We start from the raw sequence: 22,827 nt of genomic DNA, 5'->3' as shown, positions 1-22,827 counted from the left end.
TAAATAAATAGCTATTAAATTTTCCTGAAAATGTAAAACTCAGCTTTGTTGGAAATATATGTCATGGGTGAGAAGTCTCTCCAAATTAATTTAGGAATATGATGCAGTTTAAAAATTCATTTTGGAGGAACATATTGCCATGCTGCTGCTGCTGCTGCTAAGTCGCTTCAGTCGTGTCCGACTCTGTGCGACCCCAGAGACGGCAGCCCACCAGGCTCCCCCGTCCTTGGGATTCTCCAGGCAAGAACACTGGAGTGGGTTGCCATTTCCTTCTCCAACACATGAAGGTGAAAAGTGAAAGGGAAGTCGCTCAGTCGTGTCTGACTCTTTGCGACCCCATGGACTGCAGCCTACCAGGCTCCTCCGTCCATGGGATTTTCCAGGCAAGAGTACTGGAGTGGGTTGCCATTGCCTTCTCCATTGCCATACTAGATGTTAAAATATACTATGACATTATTATATGGTATTAGCGTAGGTATAGGCAGTGAGACAGAGTATGGAACTATATAAATATTTCCACTTCCAGTTTGAAATCCCAGGAAAAAATATTTCCACAGGTAAAAGAGACACATACAAGGGCTGAAACATTGTAAAATAGGAAAAAAATCAAAACCACCTATATTCAGCAGTGGGCAAATGATTAAATACACTACGACCCCTCTGTCTATGGAATAGGAATATTATATAACTATTTAAAAGGCTGAATATCCAAACACACTGACATGTATATTGTTGAACTGAAAAAACATCTAACTATATGACTAGACAAATAGCATGATATATATCTTAGAGTACACAAACGATACTATACATCTTGGTGTATATACATATATGTGCACATATATCAAGAAAGGTTTTGTAAGTCTACACATTAAACTCATAACAGAGGATAACTTGGTGATAGAGATGTAACCTTGAGAAAAGGGTAAATCTCAACTTTTTCTTAATTTTTTAAAGTCTTAAACCTTTACGTTTATTTATTTTTTTAAACTTTTAATTTTAAATTGGAGTATAGCCAATCAACAATATTGTAATAGTTTCAAGTGGACAACAAAGGGACTCAGTCATATATATACCCATCCTCCCCCAAACTCCCCTCCCATCCAGGCTGCCATGTAACACCAAGCAGAGTTCCCTGTGCTACACAGTAGGACCTTGTTGGTTATCCATTTTAAATCTAGCAGTGTGTACCTGACGATCCCAGACTCCCTGACTATCCCTTGCCCCCAACGTCCCCCCAGTAACTGTGAGTTCCTTCTCTAAGTCTGTGAGTCTGTTTCTGTTTGGTAAATAAGTACCTTTGTATCATTTTTCTTTTTTAGATTCCATGTGTAAATGACATGACTTGATATTTGTTTGATTTTTTTCTTTTGTATAATTCTGGACTGTGTGTTTTGAAAGTTAGATTTTTTTTTTTCTAAATGAAGACAATGCAGAAAGGATATGATTCACGACATATGTTACTACAGAAAACCTTACAGGTTGGTTGGAGAGTAAACTGGCTGGATGCTGACTACTGAGTTACTAGCAGAGGAATGACGGACTAGGATACAAAGGCTCTCGCAGCTTAGAAGAAATGACTTTTGAGTAGTGTAGGCATTCTCTCACTCTCACTGGGTCTTCTGTTTTTCCTCATCATACATGTCACTCCACTTGCTTCCACATTTTCACTTGTGTGCAAAAAGTTAATGCGTTGCATTGCATTGCATGTCCTCTGGATGTAACAACTTCTGCCTCTCTGAGTTGCTTTCATTGCATACTTTAGGCTTCACTTCTGCCCAAGCAAGCTAAATAAAGTTATAAATATCACTTTGTGGGATGACATCACTTCAGTCTAGTAATGAGGGTAGTCCCCTCATGCTTATGATCAGATCAATTCTTCAATTAATTAAACATGGAAAATAATTATATTTCCTATGCAATATATTTTTCTATTTAGACAAGTATCTTTCCAATTACAACATATAGGAGGAAAAAAATAGAAGGGGTAAAAAATAGTATAAAGTACTGAGCAGTGTGTACCCAAGTCCTGTGAAGTCAGATTTTTCTTAAGTCTTATGAAAAGACAGCCCAAGTGATCAAGTCATAATCAAGTTCACACTGTCATTGTAAATTATCAACCCTGAGGGTTTTGATGTGCAGATGCTGGGCCTTCCCTCCTAGAAGCTGCAGTGCCCCCAGACATCCCTCTGGAATCCTTTGGCTTCCTCTCCTTCTGAGAAAGAAACTGGAGGAAGTGGTTGGCAGAAGCACCAGCCTGGTCTTTGAAGAAGCAGATACACTACCAACTCCCAAAAGGTCCTGGCAGTCTCTGCGGGAAAAAGTGCTTTTTTATTTATTTTTGAAAATGCCATGAAATGAGGAGCAGTTAAATAATTTGCTATTCAAGCCTTTGTAGGAAGGAATCAGGGAGGCAGTTTCTAATCTCTTAGGGAACAAGATGGGAAGAGAGGTGGGGAAGGACATCATCCAAACCAAGGTACTGCCCACATGCACTGGAGCAGCTACAGCATCTTGTCATTGGCAGATTGCAAAGTGTCACCACTTCAAGGCCTGCTTTTTTTAAAAAAAAGCTAGAAAATGAATCATCCTGTAGATGGAAAACAGATGCTGCACTGCACCTGTTAAAGGATACCGTCCTATCCACCCTCAGCCCTGCAAAGGGCAGTAAAGTCACCTTTGAAAAAATTTTCTGCTTTGGGACTGCTGGGAAATGACATATCCTCTGCAAATGAGAGCTCCGGGTAGGTCACCCAAGGCAGCAAGGAGAAAACGTGGAACGAAGTTCTGGCACTTGTCTAAAGCATCAGAGCATCTGAAATAACTCTTGTTTTGCTCTGTAAGCCATGAAAACTGGTGAGATGGGACCGAAAGATGTAAGCACTCTTGGAATCTAAGGAAGAAATACTTAGAAATAGACTAGCTCTCTGAGCTCCGTTTTACTGTTTTCAAGGAACATGCAGGCAGAGAGTCCAGAGAGTCTCACTCAAGACCGTTTTCTGGGTTTTGAGCTGAAATGGATGACTTTAATCTCCAAGTTGTGATGCCTGTTGGCCTGGTATATAAAGAGATGCTCTATAAAAGATTTCTGGATATCAGTGAACGTTTTTTGAAAACAAAAAACAAAACAAAAAACCACATGTTGGTGCTGCTGCTGCTGCTAAGTCACTTCAGTCGTGTCCGACTCTGTGTGACCCCATAGACGGCAGCCCATCAGGCTCCCCCGTCCCTGGGATTCTCCAGGCAAGAACACTGGAGTGGGTTGCCATTTCCTTCTCCAATGCATGAAAGTGAAAAGTAAAAGTGAAGTCGCTCAGTCGTGTCCGACCCTCAGCGACCCCATGGACTGCAGCCTACCAGGCTCCTCTGCCCATGGGATTTTCCAGGCAAGAGTACTGGAGTGGGGTGCCACTGCCTTCTCTGACATGTTGATGAGTTGAATGTAAATAAGAAGCAACAGAAGGATTCAGATTTTCTTTCAAAAACTGGCTTAAGCATGAAGGGGGAAAATATCCAGTTGTCAAAATAGGCTTGAGGTTTTGCTGAACCCAAAAGTTCTGGAGAGCAATATGTTTTTGCCAAACTCTAAATACTGCAGGGTTAAACCTTCCCTCTAACCAATTAGATAATTGTCACTTCATTTTGTGGATTTCTTAATGGTTTCTTCTTCTTTTTAAATGCAAAGAAAACAATTAGCCTTGTCTCAGTGTAGTTTTGTTAGTATTTCCATAATTAAATAATTACTTCAACCCTGAATTAAAAACTGTCCTGCTGTCTCTAGGTACAGTAAGCTGGCAGCTGTTTTAAATAACCCTTGAGAGTGGTCAGGTTAAGGACTCAATTTATGACCTTATAAATTAACACAAGGAAACCTACTCCATAATGCAACAGACAATTCTATTTATAATACTTAATTAAGCCTCTCCAGTCTCTAACAAAACCCATTTGTGACCTTTCATTTCAACCTCACCCAAATGCAAGTCTCCTGAGATGATACGTGTTAATATGTGAATGTTGATTGAATTTGCTGGCATTATGGTTGGGCATTAAATAGCTGACAGTCTGGATAAATTAGCTCCTGATAGCTCACTAATCAAATGTAAGAAGAAAATGTCAAGTTGGGCAGCATTGATGAAACTCTTTATCAAAGCCCTGGGCTGGAGGGAGGTAGAAAGAAAGGAAAATGTCATGTCTAACATTGCCTGCAAACACTTGCTCTGAATTTCAGAAAATCTTGGCATCCAACAGAAAGTATCAGAATTGAATTGAAGGATGGCTGTGGGCAGCCATTCTTGGTGGTCTCATTTATCTGCTGTTTCCTCAGGCTGCCCTCTCTTAGCTTGATACAGAAAACCCAAAGTGATAAACAATCCAATGCTGTTTTACCTAAGATATAAAAAATAGTGGAGATATCTGGAAAATTGCAAGTAACTCAGAAAGCTACAAATTGTGGGTAATTTGGAGACATAGAAAGTCCTCCTGGGAACAGGCCCTAGAAGGAGAAAGGAAGCATATACTACGTGGACATTTCTGTGGTCCGTGGGAATTGCAGTGACCTGAACACAGAAATTCAGCCTTGTGGCCTGGCATTTCAGAATATGTGTGGAGAGTCTCATCAAGTTTTAGAATTGTTCAGGGAATTTTCATACGTCTTCCTGAATCAGGAAAATAGATTTCTTTCTTTTTTGTCCATCATATTCAAGAGTCAACATAATGTGATATTTCTGGCTCCACTGTGAGTCTTTAGGTAAGTTCGTCATTTCATTGCTCCAGTTTTCTCATCTGCAAATGGGAACCATAACAGCACCTACCTTATAAGGTTGTTGTGAGGATTAGAGTTAATAAATATAAAGGCTTTACACAGTGCCTGGAGCGTGGTAAGCACCATGTAAGCCTTGGCTGTTATCCTCATAGCATCTCCATAAAATCTTTCTCCTGTGGGCTCTCTCCTTTCCCAGGGCCACTATAGCAGTCAGGTCAGGCTGTCATGACCTCTCTCCTGAATAAAATAGCTTCCTAATTTATTTCCTTATTCCAAATCCACATGTCTTCCAATACACTGTATGTGCATGTGTGCTAAGTCACTTCAGTCGTGTCTGACTCTCTGCAACCCTATAGACTGTAGCCCGCCAGGCTCCTCTCTTCATGGGATTCTCCAGGCAAGAATACTGGAGTGGGTTGCCATGCCCTCCCCAGGGAATATTCCTGACCCAGGGATTGAACCCGTGTATTTTATGTCTCCTGCATTTGCAGGTGGGTTCTGTACCACTAGTACCACTGGGAAGCTACATCACACACATGCTGGAACCTAAATGCTTGAAAAATCTACTTCTGATTTTGTCCCTGTCTTATTCAGTGGTCTGCAGAGTTCATCAGATAAAGCCTAAATTCCTTAACCTTGATTTCAAGCCTCATTCTATCCCTCCCTTCTAACCCTAGTTCCACTTTCCAATTGTATATTTCACTGCTTCTTCTCATGAACTCTGTCCTGGAGCCACTGCACTGCAAGCTCCCTTGCTCTCCTCTACTTGTTATGGTATGTTTTTGCTTTTGTATGTGCGCTCACTGTTCCCTTCACTTGGAGTTCACTTTTCTTTGAATATCTTCTGGCTCAAATCTCAGCCATCCGTAAAAGCCAGGCCCAGTTGCCACTGCTTCACTGGGGCCTTTCCAGTTCTGTCATTTAACCATCCCTCTCCTTCTCTGATCTCCAATATTATTGTTGTTTTAATTATCAACCCTAGTTACCTGCTATTACAGCTACTAATTCATATGCCCCCTATTCAGTATGTGCTATATCTTTAACCTCTGAGCCCTGTAGACAGAGGCGGCTTCTTTAGCGTGTCCTACTCAGAACTGTCCACAAGTGAATGCTATACACAGAGGAGGTGCTTGCTCTGCAAGCAAGAATGAAATATTAATACTATTAGTCTGTGACACTCTCCATCACCTTATCACTCTCTGTGTGAATGCCTATGGAAATACTTCAGCTTTAAAAAGTAAATGGGATGAAAAAAATCTTTTCAGCAGGAAAAACAAACATGCAAAATGTGCAATTGCTCCTCAAACAGCAGTTCGTATTTTGAGGAGAAGCAGTGACAAAAATATTTGGAATCCAGTACCTTTATATCTGGTTACTACAGCTGCGTTGACACTGAGAGGCTCTTGAAAGCTGACAGTGAGTGATGTGCTGCTGGTTACCATGAGACAAGCACTGGTGGGTGCTTCGGGGGCTCCTGGGACAGAAGGAGAAACACAAGGATCTTAACAGAGCAAATCCTTTTCAAACAATGTTCCTGTCTCTTCAAAGGATACCCTGAAACACACACGATGGAGACATTTGTTTGTAGAGCCTAATAGCTTTTGCCTTTGAGCATTTTCATTAGAAGTCTCAATGGCCTTTATTTGTTGCCATCGTGGTCTTATTTGAGCATTAGAACATCTTCTGAAGGGGTAAATAATACCAGTTAAGCCTTCTCAAAGTATCTTAGAAACACAATAGAAGATTGGGCTGGACCAGTGGAGAGGAGGTCAGAAAGTGTTAGCAGGAATCAATATTGTAGGTAGAACTACTTTTATGTAAATCATTTCACTGGAGCCTTTTTGCAACCCTGTTGGGTAGAAAGAACGAGTAACCACATCCACACTTTTAGGACGAGGAAACTTCAACCCAAAGAGGCCGAATTACTGGTTCAAGAACACAGTAAAGATATAGCTAGGATGAAAGTTCATGGCTTCAGATGCCCAATTCTGGGCTCTTCCCAGTATGGAATGCTAACTTGACTTGCTCTCACTCTGCCTCCCATGACATCAGATACTATTTTTCTAAGAAAGACTTCATGGGCAAATGTCATGTCCACTAACCCCAGGTTTTAAAGGACTTCTGTTACTCAGGGTACTTTTTGACACCCAGAAGATGTTTTTTAATTTAGAAAAAAATTTTAAAATGGCATCGTTAATGATTTGATGATTCTAGTATTAATTCTAGTATTAATCTATCCTAAATGAGGTACAATGGTAAATGCATTTATTGAAACAGTTGCTGAAAATAATTTCAACAATTATTGAAATGCTTTTTATTTAAAGCATGTTATTAGCATTACTAAAGGGATTGTTAATATTAAAAGCAACCTTTCATGAGTGTTACTTAAGCTATTTGCTTCAAGAGAAAGGATTAGGCCTAGATTTGGTAGTTAGAATACCATACTACAGAAAACAAGAATTTCTCTGCCTTTGGTGTTTATCACGAAGCAGAGGCAGATAGTTCCCAAACTAAGGAACTGAGCTTTTCCTTATATTAAACATTTCAAGTCTAATTTTTTTGTTGTTTAAATAAGATCACCTTTTGGAATAAGAGTTTAATGTTTTACAAGTGTTCGGATTGTATATGAATTTTTATAGTAGGGTGACACTAAGCCGTGCCTTCCAATGCTAAGGAGTATTATCCTGAAACAAAGCTTTTCTTGAATTAACAAAAAGAACTGGTAAAGAGAATGGAAGTGCGGACAAAAGCATAATTCATAGGTTGGTTATCCTTCTCTGTTGGCTGTAGTAACTGAAGGTCAGTTTATATAAGCTGTATATAGTAGAGAGTTGAAAACAACTTAATCTTGAACTTGAAGCAGAAACTGGACAGATAGGCAAACAAGTATTTTTCCACCTCCACATCTCAAAAAGAAGCCACTTAGGGAATCAGACCATCCAGGCCATTAGACATTAGGGTGTAGCGGGAGGAAGGAGCTAGATGAGTGTGACACGATGGAGGGCAGCCAACGGCACTAAAGCCTCATGGCTGTGGTCAAAGAACCTATCAGGAGCCAGAAAATCAAGCAAGACAAAAGCCCCTTTGACAGCCTCCCAGAACCCCTGCTCAAAGAGGCTGACAACGGCCATCCGTGATCCCTCGAGTGGCAAAAAATCAGTGAAAGAAGTCCTGCTGTCTCAAACCAGGGTTCAGTCTAGTTAAACGAACAAGTCCTCTGCTTATACTCACTGGCATGTTCAAAGCCTGTTTTCATGCGTCTGTAGAGTCGGTACCTCCACTCCCAAGCTTTCAGCTGTTTCTCTTTCTCTGTGTTGTCCAGACTGAATCCTTCATTCTCCACCTGAGCAGACAGTTCGCTCACCCTCTCCTGGGCTTCCTGCACCAGTGTGTTGAGGTGTATAGATCGGCTTTCCAGGCTGACAACTGGAAGGAAAGAAATGGGCTGACTCGCTTTTTCTTTCTGGGCAAACGCTGCTTTGTTGACAGGGTATCTGGGAGTCTACTACGAGTTTTTAAAAATGCCTGGGGCAAGTGGAATCTATATTCATTATTAGCTATCTTACTGTGATAAGGTCTAATTGGTGACACAACTAGATTAAATGGTAAACATATCAGTTTAAGAGATTCCCATTGCCCTCTGGCCCAAATAGCTGCCTAGCAGAGGTCATTAGAATGCCGCTGGCAGAGGCCCACTTCTCTTTCATGTTGTACATACTTGTTTCCGGGATCTTCAGAGGTACAAACACTTACGGGCAAAAGCTTTGTAGGACTAGCAAGGTCTTAAGGAAAGTCATTCATGAGGCAAGTTGCATTCTGCGGAAGATGTGTTTTTGGTTTTTGCTGTGTTTTTGTTTTTGTAGAACCTGATCAAATCTTCTGTTTTTATACTCTTTCTAGCTCATAGGGATTTTACTTAGTGGTAATTTTGTTATTGTTAGTCAATTTATTTATTGCTCACAGAGAGTCGCTCAGTCGTGTCTGACTGTTTGTGACACCATGGACTATATAGTCCATGGAATTTTCCAGGCCAGAATACTGGAGTGGGTAGCCTATCCCTTCGCCAGGGGATCTTCCCAACCCAGGGATTGTTAACAAAGTGTTCCACTATTACTGCCACAATAGAACCAGTGAGTCCTGATGGTTGGATGACTTGGGTGTGATCTTTGATCAATTCTACCCTTTAATTGTGCTCTGACTGTGCGAATGATTTCTAGAGATGCCCGTGCCCAAGAGAGCAAGTTTTACTAACTCCTCTTGCCAAGAAAGGTTGTCAGGCTTGGTATTTTTTTTTTAATTCAGTGTGTGTAATAATCTTTATTTGATTCACATCATATTATTTACCCAACCTGTGTGAGTGAACGTTCATGTCAGTGACAGAACATTTCAAATTCTTATGTCAGGTTGGGAGTCTGCTTCTTGCTGTCCAGTCATGGCACTCATGCATGTGAGGGCCTGCCTAGGTGGTCTCTTGGCCACTTCAGTGGAGCTCTTCCTGGTTAGTGATAAATAAGAGAAGAGAACCTTAGCATGCATAGGGTAGAGGATTACACAAATAATATAACAGAGCAGAACCAGGTTCTGCAGATCTGTCACCAAAACGTGTTTGACACCCTCTGTGACCAAAACAATATTTCCCCCTGGTGGGTGGGAAAGATATCTAACCATTTTATTCTTCGAATTAAGAGGGAAAATATTATGAAGATAACACAAAGTGAAAAATTTTAGGTGTATTTTGAAATGGAAATTACGTGGTTATATATTCATATTGTCGTGTGTTCATAGGCATGTTTGCATTAATTACAGGAAATGAATACTAATTTATTATTGCCCCTGCTTACCATCAATCTAAATTTATTTACAGATGAAGTCAATGAAAAATTAGTTGAGTCTTTTTCGTTTTTTCTTTCTTTTTAAAGTTGCTGTTTAGAACACTCAGGACTGTGTTTTGCTGCAGATTTGTCATGGTTAATGCATGTTGCTGTAGCAGTCAATCATGTACTCTAAATACTGTCACACTTTTTTTTAAAGCCTCAGTCATGAGCCATGACAGAAAAATAAACAAACAAATATAGAGCTAAAAAACTCTTTCACTGAGAAGCTACACTATGCAGAACCCCTTGGGAAGGCTAAAGGAGGCCAGAATAAATGATAATGTAAGTGCTGTGGGTGTAGGGAAGCAATGATGCTGTATGAACACAGAGGTTCTGGAGAAAAAAAAAAAATACACATTCGCACACGCAGGCGCATACTCCTGTGGAAAAATTGGCAATATTAGTAGCCTCAAGGTGCAATTTCCTGAAGCAGTGAGATTGACAAGTCAGTACTAAATGCTGTTAATTTAACTAACTTCAGATTAATGGTAGAGTCTGCTATGACTGAAGCCCTCAAACACAGTCTCATTATAGCCTTGCTGGGAAGGTCCTAAATATAGGCATTGACAGTTTAAAACAAATTCGTATACATTTGTGTATTTTTAGACATAGGTTAGGCGTCAGAGTTTGTGTCACAGTTTTCAGGTTGATTAATTGACCCAGTAACTGCACCCTTTACCCACTCCCCCCACCTTCTTCCACTCCAAATTATGGACAAAATGGGGGAATTGTCCTTGCTAAGTCATTCAGTGAGCTTTTTATTGTGAGCCTGATGTTTGAATTGCATGCATGCGTCAACACTTGGGCGATAGACACATGATTTATAAAAATAAATTTTTCTAATACTATGAAATCCCCCCTATTAATTTTTATATCCACAACAGTTATTACTGGTGTGAATTCCAGGTGGTATTTCAGATGGACAGCTTCTCTTGAGCTGTGCTTGGCTCCCCCTGAAATTTTTCCTGCTTTTCCTAGCACAACACATTTTGTTTCTAGATTTTGCCTTTATTCCTAGACTGAAGACTTGATGCTGTTTGAGTTGTAGGAGTAAAAGGACTCTGAATCTTTAAAATAAAGCATTCACCTCTTCATAGAATAACAAGAAAGATACAGAGAATTTTATGGCCGAGTAAGTTTTCCAAGATGGTTTAGCTACATGTGCTTCTCAAACTGAGACATCTAACTTACAATACAGTATGGTGGTGGTATTGTTGGAGTTCAGTGGGTATCTCTCAAGTCTCAGAATAAATATGTCTGTCTTTCAGGAACATTGAAATTTCTAGGCAGATTTTGATGAAAGCAAATTATTTAGAAGTTAAAACAAGCTCTTCTCTTACGGAGAAGAGTGGGACATATTCCTGAAAAAATGAAGATTAGAAAAGAAAGATTATAGATCTCTTTCTCTCTTTTTTTTCCAGGCTAAGTTCCCAGGTGCCCCTGGGAATATACCTACTCACTTGCTTCCGTTAGAGGTAATTTCATGCACCAGTTGGAGAGGCACTAACTCAGCCAGTGGTTTCAAACCATTTCACCAAGCAAACCTTTTATTATTTTTATCCTATGGATTTTTTAATAGTTTAATAAAACACTCTCTCTTGAAAGATTTTCTTTATTGACTGCCAAATCAGCTGACTTAAAGTAATCATTTTTCTCCCTATTAATAATGACCTATATAACTACCAATAGAAGCATCTGTTCGGCATTAGATAATCAAACCTAGCAAACTGAGTTAACGTTTTAAGGAAAAGCAGGTAAACATGATAATCATATTTAGACTGTGTAGTTTTATCTTGAGTAATGATGTGTCTGTTCAGCTTTTTGACACCTTGGAGATTGTTTGGGGAATCTCATTCCTATTTTTTCCACCCAGAATGAGAACGTTTTCAACCCCCTTATTTTTTAAAGATAAACTGATATCCAGGGAGGTGGGATGATGTTCCAACTTAAAAACCTTAAACTCGGTGAACTTCCGCTAAACCCAAATGGAATGCAGATCAACCTATTCTTTATGTATTGCTCTTTTCTAAGTGCTATCTATTTGGCGCAAGATTGGTGAGCTTATGTTGGTGGTTCGTTTGGACAGAGAAACTAGGAAGGTTAACATCTATTCTGTGATCAATTTTCCTGCCTGTGACTTCCCTTCTTGGATCCATTCTCCCTTTACTTCTACTCTCTGGATATTTTCCCCTTGAGTCCGGAACTCCGGGACCTGTTTGCGAGGTTGGTCTTTTCATTCTTCCTGCAGTTGATCCCTTCTCCAGTCAGGCAGCTATCCCTCTGTGCAGCCATAGCCAGCATAATAGAGGGTCTGTGAGTGTGTGGTGAGCGGTTCGGCTGGGGCAAGACCACTTGGCTCCTGAAATAGGCTCCATGCTATTGTGGTGTTTAATTATCAACAGCATTTCTACCACCCAGTGTTTCTGAGTGGGTATTTGTTCTAAGACCTGCCCAGCTAATTAACTACTGGGGTGGGAACGGGGGGAGGGGCAGGAACTTGGTGTTCAAAGAATACAATTACGGTTACTGTTTAAATCCTGAGATAAGTAATAATCAGACCGAGTGGATTTTCTTCACCATCAGAATCTAACCTACTGACTGGCAACTACTTATTAGCCTTACATTTCTTAATTTTTTTCTTTTACCTTGCAATTGGTGAATTGGGGCCTAAATTGCTTAAAGCTTGAAAAATATAAAGAGTAAAATGTAAACTAATTTTAATTTTTTATTGACAATTCCAGGGAATGATTCATTTGGCTTACTTAAAAAAATACATTTGCCCATTACTAATGATACGCTATTTTGCAATGTAGTGATAACTTTTCTATTGTCATTGGCATTTCCCTTGTTTTCACTGATGAGAAATACGGGGCAATAAGATAATCATTTAAACTCAGTGGTAGAAGGATGTTTACCACTAGCCTTAGGTGCCTCTTCTATAGTACCCTTGGTTCTGTATGATTTTCTTCATGAGGGGAACTCATTGCTCACCAGTGATTGTACACGGAAGACTCTCAATTAGTACAGGTTTATATAATTTTTATTAAACCCATTGGTCTGTGTTATACTTAAGAGGCACACAAACATAAATCAAATACTTGTTTTTATAAAATACCTTTGTGTTCTTCCATCAAAAAATAAAAATCTCTTACCCCAGATACAAATGCTCTGTTTTAGCTTCCATTCAAAAAATATATTATATACTCAGTGGTGTCAATTTCAACCCTATCTTTAATTTCAAAGGAGAAAACAAGGTCACTTATGTATAAACCTTGCATTGTAAGCCAATATCCTCTGGGCAAACAAGAATAGCAGTTAATAAAATTTATCTTTGCTGATCATAAATGACTTGTGATTTCTAACAACCTCACAACTGACTTGTTTCCAGCTAGGAATGTCAAAAGAAGTAATATAGAGATATTTTAATAATTAAATGTTTTTTAATTAAAAAAAACTCAAAACATAAGTTGCAATTTACCTGTCTTAATAAGATTCAGGGCTCAAAATTCACTTGGGTCTCAACCCGTTCTTATTTTCAGGTTTTCCCAAGGACTTTGAGAGTGTAATTCCCAAAACGTTTTAGTGATTTGGAGATTGAACGTTTCATTTCAATTACTGTGAACTTTCTTCTCTTAGAACTCATTACAACTTGGACATGGGGCTCTGGAATGTTTTTCTCTGATACTTTCAGCAGAATGTGGACACACAAAGTCCACATTATATAGTGTATGTTGTAATTGTTGCTCTTTAAGAAGCTAGAGCTATTGACATAGAGATTTTCTGCCCACGTCTCCCAAACTCCAAGGGGCAAATGGACATTTTCTCTGAAACAAACACACAAAATAATTGAAGAACTTATTTAGAATATCCAAAGCAGATTTCTCCATAATGTCATAGAGGGGTTAAAGATGAAATAAGATAGCTGTAACTTCTGCTGATTTTTTAGTACTGTCCAATAGAAATACAGTGTGTCTCATCATTTAAAAATTCCTAGTAGTGACATTAAAAAAGCAAAAAGAAATAGGTGAAATTAATTTTCATGATATATTTAACTTAATAGATCCAAACAGTATCATTTCAATGTGGAATCAGTATAAAATTATTAATTATATATATATGGTATTTAAGCCCTAAAAATTCATTGTAATTTTACATTTAAAACACATTTTAATTTGGACTGGACACATTTCAAGTACTCGACAGTCGTATGTCTATGCCTGACAGCGTAGTTTTAGAACACAAAATCCTACAAACTTTAAAAACTGCTTATATTGGGCAGTGTTTTCACAGCACAGACCATACAACAGATGGGTAAAATATTTAAATTCTCTACCAGAAAGTCCTGGCTTGTTTTATTTTGTTTTGGAGAGTTATATTGGCTAACAATTTATTTGACCATTTACAACGTGCCAGGGAAATGTTTTAAACCTATTGCGTTTGATTCTCAACGATCTTAGATAAGTAGTAGAGGAGCCAGCCTTTAAGAGACCCCTTAGTGATCTCGCTGTCCTAGTTTTCACACCTTGTACCAGAGCTGATCTGCGCTGGGCATCAAGATCAGCAAGATTCAGCAAAAGTGATAACATACCACCTCTGGTGTTAGGTTACAAAAGAGACTGGTGCTTCCATCTAGGTTGGTCTCTCCCTCTCTTAAATAATGTCCTCTAGGGGAAGCCAAGGAGAAGGCAATGGCACCCCACTCCAGCACTCTTGCCTGGAAAATCCCATGGATGGAGGAGCCTGGTGGTCTGCAGTCCATGGGGTCGCTAAGAGTCGGACAAGACTCACCGACTTCACTTTCAGTTTTCACTTTCATGCATTGGAGAAGGAAATGGCAACCCACTCCAGTGTTCTTGCCTGGAGAATCCCAGGGACGGGGGAGCCTGGTGGGCTACTGTCTATGGGGTCGCACAGAGGCGGACACGACTGAAGTGACTTAGCAGCAGCAGCAGCAGCAGGGGAAGTCAATTGCCATGGTAGGGAGCAGTGCAATGCAGAGGTGCATACAGGAAGGAACACAGACCTCTCACCAGCAGTCACTTGAGTAAGTTTGGAAGTGGATCCTCTGGCGCAAATTCTGTCTTTAGAGCAGAGCAGTGGTTATGTTGGTCGAATTGAGGGACAGAAGCCTGGACAGTGAGTGTGTGCATGTGCACATGTGGTGTTGGGTTGGCCAACAAAGGTATCTTTATACCTTATGCATGTTTTAATTTTGGGAAAGGAGAATACATTCAGTGTTGCAGGAATATTTAAAAAATAAAAAGAAAAGAATGAAAGAACAGTTATCAACTCTTGAAAAGCAAGTGACTGGAACTTAGGCTATGGATACCTGATGTCTAAAAAATTATTTGGAAATAAAAGAGGTAAATTCACTTGATATTTAGTAAAATTATTCCCTTCGAAATTAATAAGGTATTCACACCCTTCAAAAGAAGTAGAAGTAGTCTTGGGATTTATTCAGTTCAACTAAACACATATTTATCAAGTGCCTACTCTTTGATGGGGATAGAGTGACCAATGAGACAAATTTTGCTCTTTGGAGTTTACATTCTAAGGCAGAGGAGAGAGAAAATAAGGAAATCAAAACAGTGAGAAAATATTGTATAGTGATTTCAGTGCTATGCAGAAAATTAAAATAAACTAATGTGATCAGAAGTGGCTTTACTTGCAGAATAAACTCTTAAGACCTATGTACAACTCTATGCCACCCAGTTCCTCTCACTCAAGCATGGAGGTCAACTGCCCAGGGAGGGTGGCCTGAACCCAAGCAAGCTTGCATGAGCCATACATAAACCTTTGTGGTAAGTTCACTGAAATTGGGGGAGGGTATTTTTGTTACTACAGCAAAGTCTAGCCTAATACACTTATCTACATAAAAATGAAATAGGTAAAATCTTGTTTAAAAAAATGGCCTCCCATGCCCAAAACAGTGGATATGGAGAACAGTTCTTGCCTTACATCTTTTTTTATATACTTTCTATTGCTGCTCCCAACATCTTTAAATTGCTAAAAGAGACTAAAGATCCCCATAAACTCAAGGTGAAAAAAAAAAAAAAAGAAAGAGACTTTAGACCTTGGACTTGGTGGCCAAAGAAAGCCTCTCTTGAAGATGTGAAATTTGAACTGAAATGTTAAGAAGGAGTTGGCAATGTAATGATCAAGATTAAAAGCACTCAATCTTTTCAAGCATGGAGAATAGCCATACAAAGGCCCTCTAATAAGATAGTGAGGTGTGTTTAAGGAATGGAATGGAGGTTTGCGTATCACAGGTGAGGGCTGAGCAGTATGGGATAAGGTTTGAGGAGGAGCAAGTTCATAAGTCAGGGTGATGGTTTGTACATCTATTTTAATGAAGCAGACAAAAATATCTGGGGACACATTCTAGAGACCTGCTTAAGCCTTGTCCTTTACATAGTTTTAATGGCTGAAACTCATTGTCTTTTGAGGGTAGATTTGATTTCAGGAAACCTCTCTAAATCATTGGAAGCCACGTCTGGTAAACAGGGAGGGTGATGACGCTGAGCAATGCTGTTTTGGAACAAAAATCAGGTGTGACTCTGAGCAACGAGTCAGATTTTCTCATAAACTGGCTCTGAGGACAAATCTCGAAGTGTTTAGGGCAATGGCAGCACTGTTGAGGCAAGCGTGGGGTCTCCCATGAGGACCCTGTTACAGGATAACGTTCGTGTGGACTGTAGCCTTCCTGGTGTGTTTGTTTACATAAAGCCAGCCTCATTAGTTTATAGTCACACCTCTTAGACGTGCCCTGAACCAGTCCCAGCACCAGCATGGACCCTCGACTACTGCAGAAACGAGTGGTGCATCCTGACAAGGCTGCCAGATTTTGACATTGGTGTCTGCACCACACTCAGATGACAGCTACTCTGCGATCGCATTTTATGAAGTAACGGAACATAACTAACGCTGGGAGACATTTCCTAGTGCCACAGGCAGTATCCAAGGGAAAGCAAGAGAGAGGAGTTCACAGTGGAATGCAGAGAGGGAGGAGAGGGTCGGGGCAGAAGGGAGAATGCAGCTATAGGAAAGGGCAGAAAGAAGAACAGTCTGCCATGTGATTAATCAGTGTAAAAACAAAAAGTCAGGCTATGTCTGCAACCAAATTTCAAAACAGTGCCTGGAAGACACAGTAATAGCAGCAACAGAAGGTTCCCCACAGTGTAAATTACTGGAAGACAAAGTTTTCTTCATGCATTGTGTGTGTGAGTGCGCATGTATGTGTGCTAAAATTCAATACCTGTGATTCCCAACAGCATAAGACAGGTCTTAACATTTCACCTGAAAATTTCTCAGCTCCTACTGTGTGCCAGGTGTTGGGATCGAAAGATGAGATAACATTCATGTGAGTGGCCAGATTTGCATATGGTAGGTGTCCAAAAATAACTAGTTTCTTTATGATCACTGTTTATACAGCCTATGCTGTGCTGTGCTCAGCCACTCAGTCAGGTCCGACTCTGCCTGCCAGGCTCCTCTGTCCATGGGGAAAGCCTAAATGATGCCAAGTAGGTAGCAACCTCAGAAAAGCACCGATGATTCAGTAAACTCCTCTGGAGACTGTGGAAGTGTGAGTCCAAGGGGAGGGCAGGATATGAGTTGGAATAAGGGAGGGGTTTATGACAGGGGACTTTCAGATACGGAGCAAGTCTTTCTCAGACAGCAGTGGTTCAACTGAGTATGTGTTATAGCAAGGGGGATACTGAGCGGGTAAAAAAATCAAAAAGATAGTCCCCAGGTATCCTGAAGTACCTCTGTGCATTAGTTTTCCTAGGTCTGGTCCTTTGAGATTCTGGGCCTGTTTCCTAAGCTCGGCACACCTATGTGGGATTCTACTTCAATAATGGCTCATGTTTTCTTCTAGAAGGAATGAATATTACTTTGTGCTGCTCACCTAAAGGTGGGAGGAACAGAAAAAAGTTGCCAAATAAAGACAGTTGATTCATCTAACGAGCAGGCTGAAGTTCTGTATATATTTAACCTTGGGGCAGTGTGCAAATTTGGGTGGCCGCTTCTGGCGCTTCGCTTACGAATAAGGAAATGTTCATGGCTGAATTTCGAGCCATGTTTATTAAGAACAGCTCCATATAGCTCTATGAATGGAGGGGCTAAAACCTGGACAACGTGCCTGACCAATGGCTTAGGAGGTTAAGTCCCCAAACATATGTGTGTTTTTATGATTCCTGTTTTGAAATGGAGACAAATACAGAGGACTTTCTTCTGAATTATGTTGAAATCTTTGGTTGGCATAATGAAAAGAGTATTGGGCTGTTTTCAGAAGGGAACACACAGGGGAAGGGAAGACAGAAATTTTACCCTGTTAGAAATCCTGAATATTTGACAGGCAATAGAAGATGAACAGGTGGAGGAGAGTCAGGGAAGAAAGGAACTGAATATCCACATTGTGTCCGGAAGTGGGCTAATACTTTTCTACAAACACCTAAAACATTTAATACTAAATACTAAATACATTTAATACTAAATGCCAAAGCATTTAATATAGAAGATCTGGGTTCAAATTGTGGGTCCACCACTTATTAGCTTTGGAGCACTGGATGAATTATTGGTCTTTTGTTATTTCGGGCAACTCTCATCTCACAAACCAGTGGTCAGGATCAAATGTAAGCAAAAGCATTTTCGCAGTGTGTAAAATGCTCTAAGAACTGAAGACCTCATTGTTAGTGGTATTATTTTTACTCTTCTATCCTGCCTCTACTGCTTCTGTGGAACGGTTTGCACAGGTGCTTGCTTACCTGGTTATAGCTGCCAGACTGTTTTTCTCATGGGCTGACTCATACTCACGCACAGAAGCAATTTGATTTCTTTTATACTTGATATATAAAGTGAATTAAAAATCCCTGAAAGCAGATTGTGTTCTTATATCCTGCTTTTTTTCCAACAGAAATGGCAGCTCAGGGCACAGAACAGAACAAAGAAACACACAATGGAATTTTAGCAAATAGCAAAAAGGAAAAGGGAAAGGGGCCCAGTGGCCACAGCCTTCCATACTGGTTACTTGCAAAGAGAATAAATTTGCACAGCAGGACCCCAGGTATGGTATCCCACACACTTGGACTTCAATCCTTGACGCCCTTATTCATTTGCTCGATGTAACCTTCGGTCAGTCACATAACCTCTCAGAATCACAAATTCCTCTTCTTCAAAATGGAGTTAATAACATTATCCTGAAGGGCCAGTGTGAAAACTGGAGAGAATGTACGTGGAGATTTCATAGGCCCTCAATCAGCTGTCCTTTGCCATTCTTCCACACGTGGGAGTCTATACACGATCCTGTCTCTTTAACTTTTTGGGTGGCCGAGGTGACTTAGGTATCATATTACCTGGAGGCTAAAAGCTGGGTTTCTCTCTCACTATCCTTTACAACTTGGTGATGATAATGTGGTTATCATCCCACAGGGAATGAGGAAAAACCAGGGATCTTTTCAATGAATTTTCTTTTGGTTTAACTAGATATTTACTACTTGGGTTCTTTTATGGAGATTTAATTATGCACAAAGGGGATTGAGGGGGATTGGGAGTCTTACTGGTTTCGTGGAAAATGCAGACATTTTTTGTAGCGTCTCAGGTAAGTAAGAGTAATGTTTCATCCAGCTCGGTGCAGGCAACATCTGGATGAATGGTCTCCTTGTTCCTATAGAATGGGGCTCAGTCTGCATTCTCTGTGTTCAGACCCCTTGATTCTCTCTCCACTGCTCTCTCACTGGGTCTTTGGGACAGACATTATTGCAACATAAATTGGAAGGCAGCAAATAAACCTTTCTCATTTCTTCCATCCTTCTTTGCCCATCCATCCAAACCCTCCAGTTCCACTAAAAAGAAGCTGCACTTTTGACGAAGGAGCTCTTACTGAAGAGCCCCATGCTACTGAACCCAAGTCCTCATTCTTTTTGACATGGATGTGGTGAGCTTAGCATTTTTAAAAGAAAGAGTTTTCTGATACAAGGATCTGCCTCTGTACCTAGTCTTTGGGTGGCGGGGTTTTATGAAATTTAGGAGCATAGATGTGACCTCTAATTATATATTTGTTTCTTCTCTTTCAGCCTTCTGGGTCTCACCACTTGGAAGTGAGTGAATCAGTATTAGTCAAACTAACAATTTGATGAGTTTACTTTTTTCTTTTAGGAAACATAAAAACGGTGGCTCAGAGCCACTGTGGTCATTGGGTCAGAGAGTTTGCACCTAGGGGAATGTGAGTGCCTACCTCAGAATGTTGTGTGAGGATTAAAGGAGTCAATACATGTAAAGTGCTCAGAATAGTGCCTGGCACAGGGCAAGGGCTGTGTGATTTTATCCCATCCACTCCTGGGCAGGGTTGATGGCCCCAGAGCAGCTCCCTTTGGCAAGTACTATCAGCTCTACTTCAAAATACATTCAGAAAGAAGCCATTCACAAAAGACCACATATTGAATGCTTCCATTTATGTGAAATGTCCAGAATAGGCAAATCTATAGGAACACACAGTAGCTGTCCAGGGCTGAGAGGAGTGGGCAGTTGGGGGTGTGATAGCGGAAGGGTATGGGGTTTCTTTTGGGGTGATGAAAATGGTCTAAAATTGATTGTGGTGATGGTTGCACAAGCCTGTGCAACTAAAAATCTTTAAACTATACATGATAAGGGGGTGAATTGTATGGCACGTAAATTATATTTCAATAAAGCTGTTAAAAAAGACATCCAGAATTCCACCCCTGCTCACCATCAATGTCACCACTGTGGTAATCCAAGTAACTGGCATCTGTCTCCTGGACCATTAGAATGGCCTCCTAGCTGGTTTTTACAATTTCACAATTGCTCTCATCACTGTGTCTTCTCTGCAGAGCACTGCAGGGATCTTTTAAAACGTAAAGCAGAATGTCTTTCTTTTTTTTTTTGCCACGTCATGTGGCTTGCAGGACCTTAGTTCCCCGACAGGGATTGAACCTGAGCCCTAGCAGTGAAAGTGCGGAGTTCTAACCATGGGACTGCCAGCGAATTCCCCAGAAGGTGTCTTTCATCTGCTTAAACCGTTTCCCTATGTCTCTATCACACAATCAAAGTGAAGCATCTCGCCATGGCCTCTCTAATCCCGAACGATCTGGTCCTGGTGACGTCTCCCTCGGCCATCACTCTCCCCTGTGTTCATTTTGCTTTAGCCACTCTGGCCTTCTTGTTCTTCAGAAACATGGCAATCTCATTCCTGCCTGCCTCAGAACCTTTCTACCTGCCGTTCACTCTGCCTAGAATTAGCCCCCAGATCTTCTCATGGATCATTCCTTGATATCATCTAGGACTAGGAGCAAGTGTCACTACATCAGAGAGACTCCTCTTGCCCAATTCTATTAAAATAGTCCCACTCTATCCATCTCTACCCATTCATTCACTTTATTTCTTCATAGTGTTTATCACCATTTGAATTTATATTTGATTTACTTTCTGGCTTGTTGGAAACCTCCTCCACTGGAATATAAGTTCTATAAATGCAGAGATTTTATCTTGCTCACCACTACATTCCAAATACTTAGAACGTGGCCTTTCTTTGGTGTTTGTTGATTAAGTGAATAAATGAATGGAGCCACCATATTGACTGTGAATAGAAAGACACTAACACACACACACACGCTCATTCTTTTTTCTATTTCATTCTTTTCTCTGTGTATACTTCCTGTGCTATAGCCCTGTTTGGGGTATTTTGCATATCTTAAAACTTGCGTTCAATTCTTAAGAGGAAGTTCCTTTGAGGTTCCTGTTCAATACCACTCCGTATATTCTATTTAAAGTGTAACTGGATGTTTAGACATATAAGCACCATCACTATCTGCATGACAGTTTATGAAAACGTGTAAAGGATTTCAGAGCCTATGGTTAGTCAATCATTCTTTCCAACGGCCAGTAATGACTACTTCCGTGGTATAAAACTGGGGTCTGGCCTTAATAGTATATGTTTTATTCTCAAGTTTACTTACAGTGTGGACTTTCTCGGGCCCCTGTCTTCAGAAGAATCCTAGCAATGGGTACATTGTTGGTCATGATGGCAATATCCAGAGGTGTCAATCCCTCACTGTTAGGTGTGTTGAGATCTAGTTCTTCTGGTGTGTACTGATACAGGAGGATCTGCACAGCATCCATATCTTGCTGTTCAACTGCTTCAAACATGGCTTCATTGCCCTGGAAGTTCTGGAGAAGAATGAAGTAGGTTAGCACAGTTTCATCGACCAGCTTGTCTTCGTGGCCTGGCTGTTGTAGATTTCAGGGACTGCTTCAGGGACTACATTTCCACTTATAAGTGGTATGATGGTGGTGGTGGTTTAGTCACTAAGTCCTGTCCGATTCTTGCTACCGCATGGACTGTAGCTGACCAGGCTCCTCTGTCCATGGGATTTCCAAGGCAAGAATACTGGAGTGGGTAGCCATTTCCTTCTCCAGGGGATCTTCCTGACCCAGGAATCGAACCTGGGTTTCCTGCATTGCAGGCGGATTCTTTACCGACTGAGCCACCAGAGAAGCCCCTTTACGCCCAGGTCTCTAAAGCAAACACTGTTGGGCCCTCCCTCCGTCTTTCTAATGGGCACTGAAAAGATCTGTACACTTGGGTGCATGGAGACAATTCAGTATACAGTCTATAGATAAGAGCAGACATCAGTTTTTCTCAAACCAGTCTTCTGTGGAATACTGTTCAGGAGGCCATTATGAGGTGTTCTATGAAGAAAGTAACATGTGGTCAAATGAATTTGGTCAATATTAGATTACATCAAGTTATTGCATTATTTTACTGTAAGACCTCTCAAAGTCTTTGCTAATTTTTAAAAATTAATTACATTACATAATTTTCTGTATATTATTATTATTTTTAACATCTTTTAAAAAATAATTTTATTTTATACTTTGGCCACCTGATGTGATGAACTGACTCACTGGAAAAGACCCTGATGTTGGGAAAGATTGAAGGCAGGAGGAGAAGGGGACGATGGAGGATGAGATGGTTGGATGGCATCACCAACTCCATGAACGTGAGTTTGAGTAAGCTTTGGGAGTTGGTGATGGACAGGGAGGCCTGGCGTGCTGCAGTCCATGGGGTTGCAAAGAGTCGGACATGACTGAGCGACTGAACTGGACTGAACATAATTTTCTGTATACCATCATGTTTTAACATCTTTTAAAAACTACTTTTATTTTATTTTTGGC

General features: G+C 40.4%; 1 protein-coding gene across 1 annotated transcript in view; it reads right to left on the bottom strand.

Annotated features, from left to right (window-relative positions):
- Window positions 1–22,827, bottom strand: part of ANKFN1 (ankyrin repeat and fibronectin type III domain containing 1) — a 490,285-nt gene that overhangs the window by 146,314 nt on the left and 321,144 nt on the right. The window contains exons 5-7 of the mRNA XM_061390028.1: window positions 21,609–21,819; window positions 7,994–8,188; window positions 6,123–6,236 (exon numbers count right to left, since the gene is read on the bottom strand). Coding sequence (XP_061246012.1) covers window positions 6,123–6,236; window positions 7,994–8,188; window positions 21,609–21,819 — 520 coding nt within the window. The remainder of the gene's footprint in view (window positions 1–6,122; window positions 6,237–7,993; window positions 8,189–21,608; window positions 21,820–22,827) is intronic.

The sequence above is a fragment of the Bos javanicus genome, chromosome 19 (genome assembly GCF_032452875.1).
Source record: "Bos javanicus breed banteng chromosome 19, ARS-OSU_banteng_1.0, whole genome shotgun sequence".
Lineage (NCBI taxonomy): Eukaryota > Metazoa > Chordata > Mammalia > Artiodactyla > Bovidae > Bos > Bos javanicus.
This window is presented reverse-complemented; position numbering and strand designations above follow the sequence as displayed.